Genomic DNA, 21427 nt, shown 5'->3' on the forward strand with positions numbered 1-21427 from the left:
TATTAACTCTTCTTGCCTCATACTTTACTTTGATTTCAATATAACTACATGAGCTGCTTCTTGGTTGGCATCAAATGGCTCATCTTTTTCCATCCTTCACCGTTAATCTTTCTGTGTATATTTTAGGTATGAAGGCTGGATTTAGCAAATAGCTGAATATTTTAAAATATTTATTTGGATAACTGGAAGAAACATTTATTCCATTTATTGATATATTTGGATTTAAATATACCACTGAATGCTTACTACTTATCCTGCCTGTTCTATGTTCCTTTTGTCTGCTTTCTTTCCTTCTTTTGGCTTGGCTTTTTAAAAATTACTTGGTTTTTACTTGTGCCTATTAGCTTGATAGTTATATATTCTTGTACTACTTACCCTAAAGATTATAATATAGATCTTTATTAATTAATGGCATATAAATTAATATCTTACCTTTTCTAGGGCAATGCAAAGACTTTAGAATAATTTAATTTCAATTACTCCACATGTGATTTGCAGATGATGTATTTTAATTCCCTCTAAATACTTTAAATCTCTCAAAACATTATCACTACATTATCATTAAAAACATAATGTTGGGCTTCCCTGGTGGCGCAGTGGTTAAGAATCCACCTGCCAATGCAGGGGACACGGGTTCGAGCCCTGGTCAGGGAAGATCCCACATGCCGCGGAGCAACTAAGCCCATGCGCTGCAACCACTGAGCCTGCGTTCTAGAGCCCGCGAGCCACAACTACTGAAGCCTGTGCGCCTAGAGCCCGTGCTCCACAACAAGAGAAGCCACCACAATGAGAAGCCCCTGCTCACCACAACTAGAGAAAGCCCACACGCAGCAACGAAGACCCAACGCAGCCAAAAATAAATAAATAAAATAAATTTAAAAACCATAATGTCAAAAAAATAGAAAGACAAAACAAAAAAAGAAAAAAAACATAACGTCAATCTTAATTTAAATTTACCCATATATATACCCTTTTCTTAATCTTTATTCGTTCCTGAATCTGAGCTTCAATCTAGAATCACTTTCCTTCCATTCAAAGAACACTTTTTAGTATTTCCTTTAGAGCATGTTTGCTGGTGGCAAACTGCTCTGTTTTTCTGAAAGTATCTTTATTTTATACTGTTCAGGGCACACTTTGAATATCTTCTGTTGGTAGTTATTTTCTTTTAGACCTTTAAAGATATTCCACTGTCAGCTGACTTTTACTCTACTCAATGTTCTGTGGTGACCTAAATGGCAAGGAAATCCAAAAAAGAGGGGATATATGTATACATATAGCTGATTCACCTCGCTGTACAGCAGAAACTAACACAACATTGTAAAGCAACTATACCCCAATTAAAAAAAAAAAGCTGATGCACTTGCTACTGCTATTGCTGTGAAAAATAAATTGTCCTTCATCTCTGAAACAAAAAAAAAATCAATGACAGCAAATCAGTCTTAACTGAAATTCCTCTGAAGATAGTATGTCTTTTTCTCCATCTCTCCTTTTTTGCTCTGGATATTTTTCTCTGGCCGATTTTGCAGTTTATTAGTCCTGTCTTAGCTGCTGTCTACTGAAGTCCATTAATTGAGCTCTTCATTTCAGATAATGTTTTTTTAATTCAAAATTTTCACTTGCTCTCCTCTGTAGTTTTCAATCTCTGCAAAAATACTCAAACTTGTTTTTTACTTCCTTGAAACACATTGATTTTGGATTAAAGTATACATCTAATAACTTCATTAAATAGATCCCCTATGGATCTATTTCTCTTATTTCTTGTTTCGACCAAATTATCATGTTGCTTCAGATATCTGATTCCTTTTGATTGAGTGCTAGACTTTTTTTTTTTAAATATAATGTGATGCCTAGGATTATTTTATTTTCCTCGAGACTTAAGATTTAGCCTGAGCTTCAGTCCCTGTATGGGCTGATTTGTATCTAGTTCATCCTTATGTTTAAAGTGTGGCCCATCAGGTTCCAATCCAAAGCCTGCAGGTTTATTAAGGCCATATACTTAACTGGTTTCACCTCTCCGGGTTTCCCCTTTAATCTAGATGTTGGCCTTGTAATTCTCTGCTATCTTTTTATCTCTATGGTGGCTTTAAACAGATGTTTTAAATTTTTATCAACTTTTTAAGATACTTTCACAAGCAAGTTGATCCAAACGGCCTAATCTATTGTCACTGAAAATGGAACAGTAATCTGTGGTTTTCAACTATGGTATTACATTCTGCTACATTAAAATCAATTGTGGGAAATTTTGCTTATAGTTTCTTAAGAATAATAGCTAAAGCAGGAAAATTGAAAATGATTGTTTTAAAAATAAAATCAGAGCAAGAAAAATGATATTTTTATATTTTTATTCCTTTCAACAATAATTATTATAATAGTCGCTTAACATTTACTGAGCACCTTATATATACTAGCCACTGAATGAAAAGTGTACATGTTTTATTTCATTTAATCCTCCAAACAGCCTTATGAGATAGGTACTATTATTATCTTTTCCATTTACAGTTGAATAAACTGAGGCTTAAAAAGTTAAGATATTTGCCAAATATCACAGAGTTAGTAATATCTGACTATGCATTCAAATCCAGCTCTGAATATGCCCTATTAAGTATCTCCCATGATAGGAATAAAAGATTTTAGTCCCATAACAAAATCACCCTCCATCAACTGCATATTCTTAAATATTAAAGAAAAAGATAGAATTATGGCATTACATCTGAAACTATGCATGCCATGGGAGTATGTCCTGCATGTAAATATATATCACAATGGAAAGTCTAATAACTGTGAAACTAATTAATGAATGTGCAAAACTATTAAGAAAACTTATTTTCATTCACATGCATTAACTGGCATTATATAGTCATAAATACAGATAAATAATAGAATATGCCTCTAATTTATTTGAGGGCTTCATATTTATCCAGAATAGAACGTGCAAATATAGTATAGTATATTGGTTGTATTAGCAATGCCACCTAGTGGCAAACTAATATAGCCATAGTTAGAAAAAAAAGTCCTATAAGAGTGGTTCTTAACATTTTATGGGTTACAGAATCTGGAGAATCTAATTATAGGCCCTTTCTGCCAGAAAGATGCATATTTGCGAAGACACATAACAAATATAGTGTTCAGGGAATTAACAGCCCTCCTGAAGCCCATGTGTTGACTGTTAGAATTAATGGAACAAACCAACTAACCTAGAGGCCCAACCAACACCCCTTGAGCCTTGAGAAGGAGTCCATTCACTTTCCCTTTCATCTCTTCCTCTCTGGTTAGCAATCACTATTCCTGCATAAACAGTATCTAACTCTTCCTTTGTGGCTACATATCTGTTCTCGGCAAACTACTAGATTTCCCAAATCAATTTACAAAATTTGATAGTAGTCATTCTTCCTTGTTGATTTTCACTAAATTTAATTTTAAAATTTAATCAAACAACTATTTTTACATCTAATGTTTAAAGAAGTGATGACAATTTTCAGGACATCTGAATTAAGTTAAAACTTTTCAATTATATCTAAAAATATAAATGAAATTGTTGATTGATAAACTTAAAAATCAAGATAACTTTTCCATTTTAAAGACAGATATATAGGTATATAATATTTTAGGAAATACAGTAACATTTGTAATCACCATTTAGTTGCACAATGAGTTAAAATTAACTGAATGATTACTTCCAAAAGAGGTTAACTTCCATGCTGGGAAGAACGTAATTGAGAAAGTCTGTCTATGCAGGAAAAATGTTCCTATTTCACTTTAAAGCCATAATTTCCCGTAAAGAGAACCATGATCGAGAATGAATTAAATCTTTTCCCTCTGTTAAACTCAGTTTCTTTTTCACCTGTTTTGCTGTAAATTATTGTCAAAAGAAGGATCATTTTTCTGACCAAACTTCTCTCCTAATATAGTTAATTGCTTTCTTGACTGAGGAGTTATATGGGTATATGGAAAGAGTGCCTATTTCATCAGCACAAAAATGTATGACATGAGAATGTTAACGTCACATCTCCCTAAGTGATTATGTAAGGGCTCATAAATGAAAGGAGGTGTAATTAGGACTTTCCAGATACAATCACATTTGACAAATATAAAACAAAAGGAATGGTGATCTATAAGGATAAAACTGTGTCAACCATCTATCACCAAGAAAATGTTACGTTTTAAAAATCTAACCAGAGTTTTGAATAGCTTCTTAAATAATAACAGAGATCAAATTCTTAAACCTTTATTCGATTCTGCTTTGCCTTTGGTTTCCTGGCTATTTTTCTCCATAATTGCCAAAGTTCACAAATGCACAGTCTATACTTACTCATGAAATTTTTTTACTATACATTTGCTACACTATTGGTTATTGACTACCATGGCTCTTGGGAGGACTACATGACATAATTCATGTAAAGTGCTGAGCAAAAAGCCTAGCATGGGAAAACATTCAATAAGTGTTAGCTAGTCTATCAGTCAGGATAGGTTTTAACAACAAACAGCCCCAAAATCTCAGTAGCTTAAGACAACTAAATTCATTTCTCCCTTACTCTACATATCCATCAGAGGCTAGCAAAGGGAATCTGTTCATCACAGTCAGAGACTCAGGCTCCAGATGAAAGACAGTATGACAAACCTTGAAGCATCTGCCAGGAAGCAACACCTATCACTTATGCTCACATTTCAAAGCAAATCATATGGCTGGAGTTCAACAGGATGGGGATGCAACATCTCCCCACAAAAATGAATACCAAATATGGATAAAAAATAATAAACTGGGACTTCCCTGGTGGCGCAGTGGTTAAGAATCTGCCTGCCAATGCAAGGGACACAGGTTCGATCCCTGGTCCAGGAAGATCCCACATGCCGCGGAACAACTAAGCCCGTGTGCCACAACTACTGAACCTGCACTCTAGGGCCCGTGAGCCACAACTACCGAGCCCGCATGCCACAGCTACTAAAGCCCGCGCGCCTAGAGCCCATGCTCCACAACAAGAGAAGCCACCACAATGAGAAGCCTGCTCACCGCAATGAAGAGTAGCCCTCCCTTGCCACAACTAGAGAAAGCCCATGCACAGCAATGAAGACCCAACGCAGCCAAAAATAAATAAATAAATAAATTTATTTAAAAAAAATAGAACTGATTTCAACTAGAATTACTCTGATGACAATGATGATGAAAATGTTTGCCATTTTCAGTATTAGTAGTAGTAGTAGCTATGGTTAACTTCTTGTAATCTGACTTCCATCCCAACCAGGTAATTGAAAATAAACAAAAACCAGTGATGTCTTTTATCTTCCTTTTGTTTGACTTCCCTGAAAAGTATTTTTTGCAAATGCTTGTTTTCCTTCATTTTCCGTGTTATATCTAGGGAATCCTGGAAGGAATCCTGTGTCCAAGAACTAATAGATCTAAGAACTAAAGATAATCTGCTCAAATGGAAATGGCATATGCTGGGTATCTCTTTATATTTCTTTTTAACATTAACATATTGCTCTTCAAGCCTTTACATACTGAATTTGTTTGCTATATTGGCCTTTTATCCATTTTTGATCACTATTGTCTAAAAAAGTGTTCTTTTGGCAAAATCAACACTCATTCATGATAAAAACTCTCAAAAAAAAAATCCCCCAAACAAACACAACTTGCAGCAAACTAGGAATAGAAGTGAGCTTTATCAACTTGATAAGAAAATCTACAAAAACCTACAGCTAACATGATACTTAATGGTGAGAAAGTAAAGGCTTCCCCATTAAGGTTGGGAACAAGGGAGAATGTCCCTCTCACCACTTCAACATCAGACTGCAAGACCTAGCTAATGCAATAAGACGGGGGGGGGGGGGGGGGGGAAGAAAGGGTATACAGACTGAGAAGAAGTAAAACTATATTTGCAGACAACATGATTATCTATATAGAAAATCCTAAAGAATTGACAACAAAGTCCTGAAACTATTAATTGATTACAGCAAGGTTATGGAATACAAGGTAAATACACAAAAGTCAATTGCTTTCCTATATATCACCAATTAACATACACAATCCACAAATCATGCCCCTAGGTATTTACCCAAATGAGTAGAATTCTTATATACCCACCAAAACTTGCACATGAATGTTTACAGCATCTTTATTCCTAACTGCCATAACTTGGAAACAACAATGATACCCTTCAATAAGTGAATGGATAAACAAACTGTGGTGGTACATCCAGAAAATGGAATATTATTCAGCAATAAAAAGAAATGAGGTATCAAGCCATGAAGACACAGAGGAACTTTATTTTTTAATTTTTTTTAACATCTTTATTGGAGTATAATTGCTTTACAATGGTGTGTTAGTTTCTGCTTTATAACAAAGTGAATCAGTTATACGTATACATATGTTCCCATATCTCTTCCCTCTTGTGTCTCCCTCCCTCCCACCTTCCTTATCCCACCCCTCTAGGTGATCACAAACCACTGAGCTGATCTCCCTGTGCTATGCGGCTGCTTCCCACTAGCTATCTATTTTACGTTTGGTAGTGTATATATGTCCATGCCACTCTCTCACTTTGTCCCAGCTTACCCTTCCCCCTCCCCATATCCTCAAGTCCATTCTCTAGTAGGTCTGTGTCTTTATTCCCACCTTACCCCTAGGTTCTTCATGACATTTTTTTTTCTTCTTAGATTCCATATATATGTGTTAGCATACGGTATTTGTCTTTCTCTTTCTGACTCACTTCACTCTGTATGACCACAGAGGAACTTTGAAACCATATTGCTAAGCGAAAAAAGCCAGGCAGAAAAAGACACATACTGCATAATCCCAACTATATGACATTCTGAACAAAGCCAAAACTTATACAGATAGTAAAATATCAGTGGTTTCTAAGGGTTTGTGGATAGGGGGAAGGAGAAGAGTAGGAATAAACAGGTGTAGCACAGGGTATTTTTAGGGAAGTGAAACTATTCTGTGACACTGTAATGGAGAATGCATAACATTAAGCCCTTGTCAAAACCCACAGAACTATAGAACACAGAGTGAACTCTAATGTAAACAATGGGCTTTAGTTAGTAATGTATCAGTATTGGTTCCTCAGTTGTAACAAATGTACCACAGTAAAGCGAGATAATGGGGAAATAACATTAATCATTAGACTTGTGAAAAATATTAATAATACTAAAAATAGGGGAAACTATCATTATGTTGTACAGCTGAAATACAATGTTATATGTCAATTATACCTCACGTTAAAAAAAAAATAGGGAAATGCTCTGTGTGCGTGTCTGTGTATGTGTAAAGGTATATGGGAATTCTATCCTTTCTGCTCAATTTTTGTATAAACCTAAAACTGGTCTGAAAAATAAAGCCTATTAATTAAAAAGAGAAAGGAAAAGAAAGTGTTCTTAGTCCTTTACAAATTTCCCTTTCCTTTCCATCCAACCACTGGCACCAGCAACCCACTGGAATCAGGTGAAGATCTCATCTACCTTGCAACATAATTACAAATCCGTTTAAATTTCTCTTTTCAGGACTTACGCTATGTACTGAATGAACAAGTGACCACATGACAGGTTTCTATTCAGTTAATGGTAACAACATCTTCTCACTTAAGTCAAAAACCAACAGTAATCTTTGGCTCCTTCTTCCTCCACACTAAACAAATAAAATTTCCCTAAGATTTGCCCTGTTTTATCCAGTGCCACTGCCACTCCAACCACTCTCTTGAAATATTAAAGGTGTATGCCACCTTTTGCCTTCATTCTGCTTAGTTTCTCTGCATATTCTTTTTTTTAGTAAATACCTTTTCCTCTCCATACTTCTTGCTACCTCCATGGAAGCCTGTGTCCTCAGAAGGATTACCATTAACTGACCATTTTCTCTTCCACCTTCAATCTATCACCCACACTATAGCCAGAATTATATATTCATAAAACACAAATCTGGTTATTTTGCTTCTATTTAATTTTAGGGCATTTAAAATAATTCTAAATGCTACTCACAAACAGAAATCAAATTAACCTAATTCTGAAACACATGGCCTGATCCACTCTGGACCCCAGTTTATTATTAGCAATGATAATCCCACAATGTTTTTATATGGCTTTTATGTATAATGCAACACAGCTTCAGATGTTCCTTGATTTTATCTCCACACTTGCTTAACTAGTATAATACATATGGCCCTGAGTATAATGAGAGAGTGATACTTTCCTTCAAATAGCTCTTGAAGAATTCTTTCTAAACTTGTGAAAAATCTAACTACATTCCCTTAAACCTGCACTCTGATCAAGGGCAGAAATAACTACTTAGTTTATGGAAACAAAGACTTGACTTTTCCCGCAAATGAATTTTGTAATAAATTCTTATTTATATGTTTTAAATCCTCTACTGGATACATAGATCAGTGGAATTAAAATAATAATGTTTTCACATCAACACATTTTATAAGGGTTTCTCAAGGATATAAAAAGAAACAGGAAACATGAAACTTCCATGTTTCAAATTTCTTTATTCTTACTTATTATGGGAATTATACGGTTCATTAGAATTCGTTTTAAGATTCAGCAGAATCTGTTCTCTGGGTTGCTTTTCAAATACTTCCAAATAAATCAAATGCTACAAATGAGTTCTTTAGTCTGGTTTTCCTAAGGAATCTAAGAGGACAGGTCTAGAAAAGAACAGAAAGGTAACCTGTAATCTGTAATTCCTTTTTTTCCCTCTGCCTCAACCTCTAGTATAGCATTATACTTCTAGAATGTAGTTATTAAAGAAACACTGATATGGGTTACTTATCTAGGATTTATGTTTCTATCTGGGATAAAATCAGCAAGCAATCATGAATGGAATTCTAAAATTCCATGTTTTAAACTCCCATAAACTTACAGAAGCTATGTATTATAGGTTAATTCTTTTTTTTTTTTTTTTTGCGGTACGCGGGCCTCCCACTGACGCGGCCCCTCCCGCTGCGGAGCACAGGCTCCAGACACGCAGGCCCAGCGGCCATGGCTCAGGGGCCCCGTCGCTCCGCGGCCTGTGGGATCCTCCCGGACCGGGGCACGAACCCGCGTCCCCTGCATCGGCAGGTGGACTCCCAACCACTGCGCCACCAGGGAAGCCCCCTTATAGATTAATTCTTAAATTATTCTTCAGACCATTAATTCAGCAGCCTTCTGAATAATCATTTCTTAATATTTATCATACCTGCTTCAGAAATGAATTCACGGAAGCACAGAGATTGGAAGTGTTTGAACTGTTGAACTATATTCAGAATCAGTACTGCTGTGACTTTTCACCTGTTTTCTCCATCAAGATCAAGCTGTTTTCAAATGTGAAATTGTTTTCAATATATTATTCAGAGACAGGAATAGAGTGAAACGAGAGAGGCATCCAGGGCACAAAATTTAATGAGGCATTCACTCATCAACCCCACATTTACATGACCCTAAAAGTACCAATGTAAATTCTGTGCCCTAGATGTCTTGCTTGTCACCTCCTAGTCCTAGCCCTGCCATTATTTCAGTATATTTGCAAATATCCCAAAGAAAACCTATCTTTTATCTCTCTCATTTCAACTAAGTAAAAAAAAATATTTTTTAGGAGGGGTACATTTTATACTTTGATTTAAAAGTTTAAGAAAGCATTAGCTATACGTATGTAATACTTCTTTAACTGCACTCAATAAGATTACCAAAATAACTATCCAGTATGTACATGGTGTTTGAGGACGTGAGGGAAGATACCATTTCTCATTTGCAGATTAACAGAGAAAATAACTGACCAAATTAATTCTAAGTCTTACATGGAATTTTGTACAATTAAATAACTTCAACTATTACAAAGACAATTGCATAAGCAAGAGAACCATTATTCCAAAATCTGGAAGGAAAAAACATTTCCTGGCTGAATTAATATAAGTAAACAATCTCATTTGCCTAAGGGTTCTGCCTCCCTTTTCTTTTTAAATTCTCAACCCAAAAGGAAAAACAAAACAGAATTCCAAATCACTGCCTTGAGGATTAGAATACATATAAAACACAAAGGTAATTAAGTAAAAATCCTAGAGTTTTAACTTCTATAGTAAAAGCACCAATTAAAACATAATCTCTTTCAATCTTGCTTATTAAAATTATTCTTACCAGATAAAGCAGAAAGGTGTGCAGCCCTGTTCCAAGCCCAACAGAAGACAAAATTCCTAAGCCTATCCAGTAGGCATACAAAAGAAACTGTTTCTCTATACGTTGCACATACTGAAAAACAAAAGGGATGAGGTGAAAACAAAATCAGAATTCTTAAGCAGAAATATGGTATTTATCAACTATAATAAAAATAAAACAAACCAACTAAGTTTCCAATAGGAAGAAAGTATTAAGATTAAAAGCTCCTTGAAGAGTCCAAATTCCTCTAATATGTGGTAGCAGAGATGGCAAAAAAAATCATGTAACTGGACTAAAGCTCACTTCTACATTTTAAAAGTCCTATTATTACAATGACATTTATACAAAAAATGCAAATTATTGATAACTATGAGAATAAAAAATTTAAAGATACTTAAAAGTTATAAAAATTTTGTTTAAGAAAGCATGATAGGGACTTCCCTGGTGGCGCAGTGGTTAAGAATCTGCCTGCCAATGCAGGGGACACGGGTTCGAGCCCTGGTCCAGGAGGATCCCACTTGCCGCGGAGCAACTAAGCCCGTGAGCCACAACTACTGCATTTATAAGTATAAAAACTTCTCTGATTAGAGGTAAACTGCTGCTCCTCCCCATTTTTATTTTTTTTAATTTATTTTTTAATTTTTCCCTCCCCATTTTTAATGCCATTTGTTGTTCTAATTTTACAGGCAATATATGTTTATTACAGACAACTAGAAAAACATAAAAGCATAAAATAAAAAACAATTACCCATAATCTCCACCCCCCCAGAGATAATCACCATCAGCATTTTGATGCATTTAGAGGTAAACTGCTCTAAAATATGAAATGATACCATTTTAGAACTATTTCCTAATAGAATACATTAACGTTTTGCAATTTTATCAAAAGTTATTAACAAAATGTCCTATTTTCCCTTCATTTATGCTGTACAGATGATAGGCAAGTGAACTTCCCCCCACTCTATACATATAAAACCTAACCTTCAATCTAGGATGAGTATATCAGCTTGGATGGATCATAGGAGTGTGTTACAAAAAATATGAAGACTTTGGTAGTGATTAAAGGATTCATGCTGCTTTGACTGAACACTGTTAGGAAAGTTACATTTAAATCCTTAAAGGTAAAAAGGAATGATATATATCCAATATAAATGCTGAGCAGCCATGAACTACCACAAGAATATTTTTAATATTTGGCCTTAAAAGTAAGACATTAAGATACCAGTTATGAGATAAATTTTTTTAAAAAATCAATGAAATCCACAAAAGCTCCATTTTGAAACTGGGATTAGGGAAGGTACAAGAATAGAAACAGAGGTGCTGAACCTCTTACCTGTTGATGTGCTCCTTCAACATAATACGTAGCTATAAGCACAGCAAGCAGCAGTAAAAAAGACACCACAACGCTTTGACGATGCCATAATCTTAAAAACAAATTAAAAAAAATGAAATATGTCACAGTCTCAGTTTCAGGATTCATCACTCTCAAAACATTTCTTATTGAAGCAATTAGGTTACTTAGCTCAGCTTTAGAAGTTGTTCTTGCTGGATTGAGCACTTTTGTTCTTAAACATTATGGTCTCTTGGGGGTACAGAAGGGGGTCAAGACCAGATACTTGGGTATAGAATCGAATTTCTTATTAGAAACCCCATTGTAGGGCCTTCCCTGGTGGCGCAATTGGTTAAGAATCTGCCTGCCAGTGCGGGGAACACGGGTTCGAGCCCTGGTTCAGAAGGATCCCACATGCCACAGAGCAACTAAGCCCGTGCGCCACAACTACTGAAGCCCCCGTGCCTAGAGCCCGTGCTCCGCAACAAGAGAAGCCACCACGATGAGAGGCCCGCGCACGGCAGCGAAGAGTGGCTGCCACTCACCGCGACTAAAGAAAGCCTGCGCAGCAACGAGGACCCAGTGCAGCCATAAATAAATAAATAAATAAGCAAACATAAACAACTTTATAAAAAAAGAAAAAGAAATTCCATCATAGCCTTTCCCATACCCCAAAACTAATCTTTTATACATATCCCAACTTCTAATTGGGACAGGCATTATAATATAATGGAAAGGGCACTGGCCTTTAGTCAGAGGACTTGGATCAGAGTCTCTTAAGTACTGTACTTTGAGTAAGACACTCAACCAATCTGATTCTGTTTCTTGTTTTTAAAATCATGATGATCATATACTTATTTTACCTTCTTCATGGAATTGCTATAAGGATCAAATGAACTTAAAAAGTGTTACAGGGCTTCCCTGGTGGCGCAGTGGTTGAGAGTCTGCCTGCCGATGCAGGGGACACGGGTTTGTGCCCCGGTCCGGGAAGATCCCACATGCCGCGGAGCGGCTGGGCCCGTGAGCCATGGCCGCTGAGCCTGCGCATCTGGAGCCTGTGCTCCGCAACGGGAGAGGCCACAACAGTGAGAGGCCCACGTACCACAAAAAAAAAAAAAAAAAAGTGTTACAAAATGCTTTATAAACTGTGAGCACATAAAAAGGTAAGATATTATTACAGATAACTTGGAAAAGTAAACCAGAAAATGATTAAGGCAAGTAAAAGTTCAACTTGCTCTTTACGATAACAGAAACAGGGCTTACAAGCACTAAATTTAAAGATCGAACACAATTTCCATGGCAGAGTCCTTTTTTATTGGCTCAAACTATCAGTAGTGCCACGTATCCTGAACCTTGACCTACTAAAGAATCAGTGTATTTAATGTACACAGGCCTGATTTCTCCTGAAGGTAAAGCCAGAAGAAAAAACTTCTTGTTTTCAGTGCTCTCCTCTGCATAAAAGATTCAACATGAGACAAAGGTCAACTGTAACAATCCAGTGAACAAATAGCAACAAGTTTCCCTAATCTATTTTTCTTCAAACTACACATAAAAAGGAAAATAAGTATGTTCCTATAACATTCTAAATTTAATTAACCCATTTTGATAGAGCAGGTGGCAGGGAGACTGTTGAAGATTTCTAAAATTAGTAAATACGGTTTATATAAAAGGAAACGGAAGACTCTTTACCTTGAGGTCCATTCCTTCAAGATTACTAGGATTTCCAGAGAAAAATACTGCAAGGTAACGAGTGGCTGTCTCCACAGGACAATATTCTGCCTTTCTTCCCGATCCCTCCTCTTCTTTTCATTCACTGAAGAGGGATCTGAAAAACATTAGTGTAGAAGTTAAAACAGGATGCTCACTTTTTCCAGTTACTTTCATTATTCACCTACCTTCCCATCCCACATCTGAAGGACTGCATATAAACCTCAAAAAACAATCTGGTTCACATTGTGACAAGTCTAGGCTATGTCCTGCTGTTCTACTCTTACCATTATTTTTGGAGTTATTTTATTGTCAGGACACAAGTTTCTTTTCTTATACATTACTGGAATGCTAAATTAGCCCACTTTCTATGAAGGGCAATTTAGCACCATATCATAGAACAAAGTGGTTTAGAGCTCAAAACGTGAATGCAAACTACTTGGTTCCAAATCCTGGCACTGCCATCTACTAGTTATGTGATCTTGGGTAAGTTAATTACCCTTTCTATGCCTCAGTTTTCTCTTCTCTAAAATGAAGATAAAAATAGTACTTACTTTTTAGTGTCTTGTAAAGATTAAATGAGTTAATACATGTATGTATATGTGCAATTAAGGTTAGTTATTATTGGTAATAATAGTAACTCTCTCAGCATCATCTCTCGAAATTATAAATGCATATACCCTGTCACCTAATAATTCCATTTCTAAGAATGATTAGCTGTAAGGAGAAATGACTTTTGTACAAGTTTATTCAATACAGTGTTATTGGTTCTAGCAAAATATTATAAACAAATGTTACCAACAGAGGACAGAGGAGCTATTAAAATATGATAGACTTGTACAATGAAATACTAAGCAGCCATAACAAAGAATAAGTTCTTCATGTACAACCTCTAGGAAATATTAAGTAAAAAACCCCAAACACCACACACCATGGTACAGAATAGAAAGTGTGTCATTCTAACATTAATTTTAAATTCCAAAGGGGTGGGCAGTAGTGGAAGAATACATAAATGTATGTGCTTGTTGAAAGAAAGGAAAGAAAAAATAACATCAAAAGCTCCTAATGGGATGAGACTACGATATATGCAATGTCTATTTCCAAATCCTGAAACTCCTGTTGAAACGATGCAAAACTTATTGACAACCAAAGTAACCCAAAAGTCAATAAGTGCTGCAAAATACGTTCTGCAAGGCAATGCAGTGATCAAAACAAACAAATGGAAACTACTACTTCAAATAGCTTGCAATTCTACTAATAGAAGAAAATTTCTATGATATAATATTACCATGCTGAAGTATTATTTGCAATGTGTTTGAGATGCCAAACGATTTAGAAGTTAAAAAGAAAACCATTACAATTAACAGAAAAGGAAAACCTTTCATTTTCTTTTAAACAGAAAAAGGAAAGTTCCTACTTAAATCATCTATATAATAGCTGTAATTTTCAGGGTAAATGTGTGAATAAGAGTCAAATATACTGAAATTCACCACAAATTCCTAGTTTGGTTAAAATATAAATTTATTTGTTTCAAACTAAAATTTAAAAATAAATCCACAATAATCACATTCTGACTTTTTGGATAATTATAAAATTAGGATTAGCGTAATAAGTAAATTTATAATCTACTTCTAAAGTTACAAAATAGCATGATAAAACTAAGTGCCAAACAAAGCCAAATAGATATTTACCACACCACAAGATTAAAAAATAATAATCTTGTACCTAGAACACTGCTGACGGCCAGGCTGCTTCTGCTATCGCTGTGAAAAATCCTCTCATAGGCCCTTATATACCCATAATTTAATTTACTATGAAGATGAAGCAAAAGATAATCAATCTTTTACAAGATTTATAAGAATTTTATGTATCTTATATTATTATATAAGATATTATTTTGTTAACAAAAGATAATAAATATTAGATATAATATATTTCTAATTTATTCCAATGAAAAGGATATCATTTAAACCCATAGATCTTCTCCCTCCAAACCACCATACTTCACCTGTGAAGTTTCCATTATATTGTTCCTTGTTCATTGCTACACGTCTCTGGTCACAATTTTTTCCATTCTCTGCCATTTCATAGATCAATAACTCTTGAGGAGCTAATAAAACAAAATAAAATCCAGTGATATGTTACATACTTCTGCTTTGCATCTGTGGCTGAATGAAACTGAATACAGAAACAACATGGGAATAATCCCCACATGCTATCTCAATAATGTGTTTACACCTTAATTTTCTCTTTTATAATCAAGATTTAATAATTTGTATAGAAACTGTAGTAGAAGTATTAAAAATATAAAAGCCATGTTGTTGTAATCCTTTTCCAAACAGTTAACCCAGTGATTTTCCAGATTAAAATTCGGAGGCAATTTGTCCACACAAGGATATAAAATACTAGCACCTTCAAGTACTGATAACCTATAAGGTCTAAAGTCTTTCTAATTCAAAATTGAATACCATACATACTATCTACACAAATTTTACCAATCTTTCAGTCCTTTTAGCATTACTTTTAAAAAATGATTATATTATCAAACATGTCAAAAATGCTGACACACAGATCCAAGATCAATTTTATTTAGGAAACAATTCTACTGAAAAAAAAAAAGATATGGGCACAGAAGGTGAAAAATTTTTAAGTTTAAGATACGTTAAATGTACTCTTTATAGCATGATTCATATTACAGGTATAGGTATAAGATATAAATTTTTACTTTAAATACCTGTATTACAACATATAAATTGTGCTGACATAATTATTCTACACGAAAACACCAGATTACCTGTGCAGGTATCATTCTTTCAGGTGCTGGTAAAGCAAATCTTTCTACTCAAAAAGCATATCACTTCAAAGTCTCAATGCTGAGTCCTCTGCATGTGCCATGAGTCCTGCTACTCTTATACTCAGCTGATTAGAATATGACATGGTCATGGGTTCAATCTTCCTATGGTTTGTTAGCTGGAGCTATTTTATCTCTTGACTAAAATTCTAACCATAATTTAGGCCTCATAAAGGAAAATAAGTGAAAGACTATATAGACAGAACAAAGAGCGTACATTCATCACTCCAACAGAAGGTCTCTCCTTTTAGACACAATCCATTTGTGGACACCTGTGTTTTGTTGCCTTCATTTCTCAATAAACAAATAAACATATTAGGAAATAAAGTATAGGTTTCCATTAGCACAGATGGATAGCCTGGAGCAGATGATTATAAGTCTAAAACCTAAATTTGCATACCAGATTTGCCACTAACTAGTTGTGTGACCTTAAGCAAGTCTCATTTTTTTCTAGATCTTGATTCTCTGGATCTACAAAAGAAGGACAAAAATTCTCACTTTCACAGGATTAATGAGGATGAAAGAGTGTGTTTGGGCATGCAAGGGTGTGTATAACTATAAATGGCAATACATGGAAAGGGTAGGAGGTATCTGACACAGTAAACCTAGAAACTGTCTATACTAGAGAAACTACTTCATAGCACATGCCTCACTGCTACCATATCAGTGACGTCAGTGTCTTTCATTCAACACTCATTGTAAAAGTTCTGGGGTCAGTAATGGGCACTGAAGATATAAATGTGAATAAGACAAGATCCTTCTCCTCCAGCAGGTCATAATCTGGTAGGGAAGCCAGATGAGCACAAGACTTCAATTATAATATAAAACAATGAAACAGATATACAGCAAATAACTTAGTGGGAAGAAAACAGGTTTTAGAATCTAACAGAACTGGATTCAAACCCAAACTTCACAAGTATCTATTTTGAGCTTTGGCAAGTTTCTAAATCTCCCTAAATATCACTTTCTTTAATTTGTAAAATAGAGATAACACGACACACAAAGGGTTACTCTGAGGATTAAATAACGTAATGTACCTAAAGTACTAGTATATTTTCCCACCTTTCTATATGAACTCAATATATACTGGTTTATAACGATGATAAGGAGAAAGAAAGTACAGGAAAAAGTATGGGAGCTCAGAGGGCAATACATTCAGAGTAGTACCAGAAGCTGAAATTTGATTCTGCAAATTTAAGTCAGAGTTCTGTGAAGATGTTTTCAAAAGACAAGCAATTACAAAAAAAGAAAGACGAAGATAAATTGTGAAAATCTATAAGATCAAAGCATCACAATAAGTTCGCAAAATGTAAATCTATTCCACAAATCATGCTTTCTGGTTTTATTAATAAAATTAATAGAATATATTTGAAATTGACCATATAATAAAGGAGTTAAAGATTTTCCATCTTCCAATCATTCAACTTGAAGCCATACTTAAGTTCTGTAAAACTTAAGTTCTTAAAACTGTGCGAACTCATATTCAGCCAAATTCTATAGGCAATTCATTTTAGAGATGAACAGCCCTTCACCTACATCACAATAAATAACATTTAATTAATCTGTGATGAAAAGATATAAGAAGGCACAAAAGAGCTTATGTGTTATGAAGAAAACACTCTAAAACCTTTCCCCTGCAAAACACTGATAATTGAGCTCATTTCCCCAGTTATACTCCTTCCCATAGTATCATCTTTAAGAGACGGAAAGAGTTTTATCCAAAACAACTTGGGTCCATTTAAGTTCTTACTTAATAAAAATGGTATTATGCAATTGTTCAAAGATGTTTTTAAAGACATTTCAACAGGAATTTTTATTTGAGCAAATAATGTGTTCTTACACAATATGCTAAAAAAGAAAACAGTCTACAGACATTTCCTACTCAAAAAATTCTCTAGAAAAAAAGTCTGGAATTTTGTTTTGTAAGAAATAGCATAGGAGACTAAGTTATTTTCTTTTAATCCGTCTACTTCTTTACAAACAAAATAAATTCACAGTTTAAAAAACAATTTTGGGGGGCTTCCCTGAAATGGTTAAGAATCTGCCTGCCAATGCAGGGGACATGGGTTCGATCCCTGGTCAGGGAAGATCCCACATGCTGTGGAGCAACTAAGCCCATGCGCCACAACTACTGAGTCTGCAATCTAGAGCCCGTGAGCGACAACTACTGAGCCTATGTGCCACAGCTACTGAAGCCTGTGCGCCTAGAGCCTGTGCTTTGCAACAAGAGAAGTCACCACAATGAGAAGCCCGAGCACCGCAACAAAGAGTAGCCCCCGCTCACTGCAACTAGAGAAAGTCTGCACGCAGCAACGAAGACGCAACACAGCCAAAAATAAAAATAAAAATAAAATAGAGGAGGAACCAAGATGGCAGAGTAGAAGGATGTGCTCTCACTCCCTCTTGTGAGAACACCAGAATCACAACTAGCTGCTGGACAATCATCGACAGGAAGACACTGGAACTCACCAAAACAGATACCCCACATCCAAAGACAAAGGAGAAGCCACAATGAGACAGTAGGAGGGGCACAATCACAGTAAAATCAAATCCCATAACTGCTGGGTGGGTGACTCACAGACTGGAGAACACGTATACCACAGAAGTCCATCCACTGAAGTGAAGGTTCTGAGCCCCACGTCAGGCTTCCCAACCTGGGGGTCAGGCAACGGGAGGAGGAATTCCTAGAGAATCAGACTTTGAAGCCTAGTGGGAATTGATTGCAGGACTTCAACAGGACTGGGGGAAACAGAGACTCCACTCTTGGAGGGCGCACACAAAGCAGTGTGCGCATCGGGACCCAGGGGAAGGAGCAGTGACCCCAGGGGAGACTGAACCAGACCTACCTGCTAGTGTTGGAGGGTCTCATGAAGAGGCGAGGGGGTGGCTGTGGCTCACCGTGGGGATAAGGACACTGGCAGCAGAAGTTCTGGGAAGTACTCCTTGGCAAGAGCCCTCCCAGAGTCTGTCATTAGCCCCACCAAAGAGCCCAGGTAGGCTCCAGTGTTGGGTTGCCTCAGGCCAAACAACGAACAGGGAGGGAACCTAGCCCCACCCATCAACAGTCAAGTGGATTAAAGTTTTACTGAGCTCTGCCCACCAGAGCAACAGTCATCTCTACCCACCACCAGTCTCTCCCATCAGGAAACTTCCACAAGCCTCTTGGATAGCCTCATCCACCAGAGGGCAGACAGCAGAAGCAAGAAGAACTACAATCCTGTAGCCTGTGGAACAAAAACCACATTCACAGAAAGACAGACAAGATGAAAAGGCAGAGGGCTATGTACCAGATGAAGGAACAAGATAAAACCCCAGAAAAACAACTAAATGAAGTGGAGATAGGCAACCTTCCAGAAAAAGAATTCAGAATAATGATATTGAAGATTATCCAGGAACTCAGAAAAAGAATGGAGGCAAAGATCGAGAAGATGCAAGAAATGTTTAACAATGATCTAGAAGAATTAAAGAACAAACAAACAGAGATGAGTAATACAATAACTGAAATGAAAAATACACTAGAAGGAATCAATAGCAGAATAACTGAGGCAGAAGAATGCATAAGTGACCTGGAAGACAGAATGGTGGAATTCACTGCCATGGAACAGAATAAAGAAAAAAGAATGAAAAGAAATGAAGGCAGCCTAAGAGACCTCTGGGACAACATTAAATGCAACAACATTCGCATTATACGGGTCCCAGAAGGAGAAGAGAGACAGAAAGGACCAGAGAAAATATCTGAAGAGATTATAGTTGAAAACTTCCCTAACATGGGAAAGGAAATAGCCACCCAAGTCCAGGAAGCACAGTGAGTCCCAGACAGGATAAAACCAAGGAGGAAACACGCTGAGACACATAGTAATCAAATTGGCAAAAATTAAAAGACAAAGAAAAATTATTGAAAGCAGTAAGGGAAAAACGAAAAATAACATACAACAGAACTCCCATAAGGTTAACAGCTGATTTCTCAGCAGAAACTCTGCAAGCCAGAAGGGAGTGGCATGATACACTTAAAGTGATGAAAGGGAAGGACCTACAACCAAGATTACTCTGGCGGGCAAGGATCTCATTCAGATTCGATGGAGAAATCAAAAGCTTTACAGACAAGCAAAAGCTAAGAGAATTCAGCACCACCAAACCAGCTCTACAACAAACGCTAAAGGAACTTCTCTAAGTGGGAAACACAAGAGAAGAAAAGGACCTACAAAAACAAACCCAAAACAATTAAGAAAATGGTAATACGAACATACATATCGATTATTATCTTAAATGTGAATGGATTCAATGCTCCAACCTAAAGACACAGACTGGCTGAATGGATACAAAAACAAGACCCATATATATGCTGTCTACAAGAGACCCACTTCAGACCTAGGGACACATACAGACTGAAAGTGAGGGGATGGAGAAAGATATTCCATGCAAATGGAAATCAAAAGAAAGCTGGAGTAGCTATACACTCCTATCAGATAAAATAGACTTTAAAATAAAGAATGTTACAAGAGACAAGGAAGGACACTACATAATGATCAAGGGATCAATCCAAGAAGAAGATATAACAATTATAAATATATATGCACCCAACATAGGAGCACCGCAATACATAAGACAACTGCTAAGAGCCATAAAAGAGGAAATCGACAGTAACACAATAATAGTGGGGGACTTTAACACCTCACTTACACCAATGGACAGATCATCCAAAATGAAAATAAATAAGGAAACAGAAGCTTTAAACGACACAATAGACCAGATAGATTTAATTGATATTTATAGGACATTCCATCCAAAAACAGCAGATTACACTTTCTTCTCAAGTGCGCATAGAACATTCTCCAGAAAAGATCACATCTTGGGTCACAAATCAAGCCTCAGTAAATTTAAGAAAACTGAAATCATATCAAGCATCTTTTCTGACCACAACGCTATGAGATTAGAAATCAATTACAGGGAAAAAAACGTAAAAAACACAAACACGTGGAGGCTAAACAATACCTTCCTAAATAACTAAGAGATCACTGAAGAAATCAAAGAGGAAATCAAAATATACCTAGAGACAAATGACAATGAAAACACGATGATCCAAAACCTATGGGATGCAGCAAAAGCAGTATTAAGAGGGAAGTTTATAGCTATACAAGCCTACCTCAAGAAACAAGAAAAATCTCAAATAAACAATCTAAACTTACACCTAAAGGAACCAGAGAAAGAAGAACAAACAAAACCCAAAGTTAGCAGAAGGAAAGATCATAAAGATCAGAGCAGAAATAAATGAAATACAAACAAAGAAATCAATAGCAAAGATCAATAAAGTAAAAGCTGGCTCTTTGAGAAGATAAACAAAATTGATAAACAATTAGCCGGACTCGTCACAAAAAAGAGGGAGAGGACTCAAATCAATAAAATTAGAAATGAAAAAGGAG

The 21427-nt window shown here is 36.0% G+C and overlaps 1 protein-coding gene across 5 annotated transcripts in view; it reads right to left on the bottom strand.

The window, feature by feature from the left end:
• The window catches only part of VMP1 (vacuole membrane protein 1), a 131396-nt gene that overhangs the window by 90581 nt on the left and 19388 nt on the right, over nucleotides 1–21427 (bottom strand). For all 5 annotated transcript variants that reach the window (XM_004271748.4, XM_049702334.1, XM_033431653.2 and 2 more), the window contains exons 2-5: nucleotides 15165–15266; nucleotides 13139–13274; nucleotides 11453–11543; nucleotides 10102–10212 (exon numbers count right to left, since the gene is read on the bottom strand). In XM_004271748.4, coding sequence (XP_004271796.1) covers nucleotides 10102–10212; nucleotides 11453–11543; nucleotides 13139–13274; nucleotides 15165–15240 — 414 coding nt within the window. In that variant the 5' untranslated portion in view covers nucleotides 15241–15266. The remainder of the gene's footprint in view (nucleotides 1–10101; nucleotides 10213–11452; nucleotides 11544–13138; nucleotides 13275–15164; nucleotides 15267–21427) is intronic.

This window comes from Orcinus orca, chromosome 19 (genome assembly GCF_937001465.1).
Source record: "Orcinus orca chromosome 19, mOrcOrc1.1, whole genome shotgun sequence".
Lineage (NCBI taxonomy): Eukaryota > Metazoa > Chordata > Mammalia > Artiodactyla > Delphinidae > Orcinus > Orcinus orca.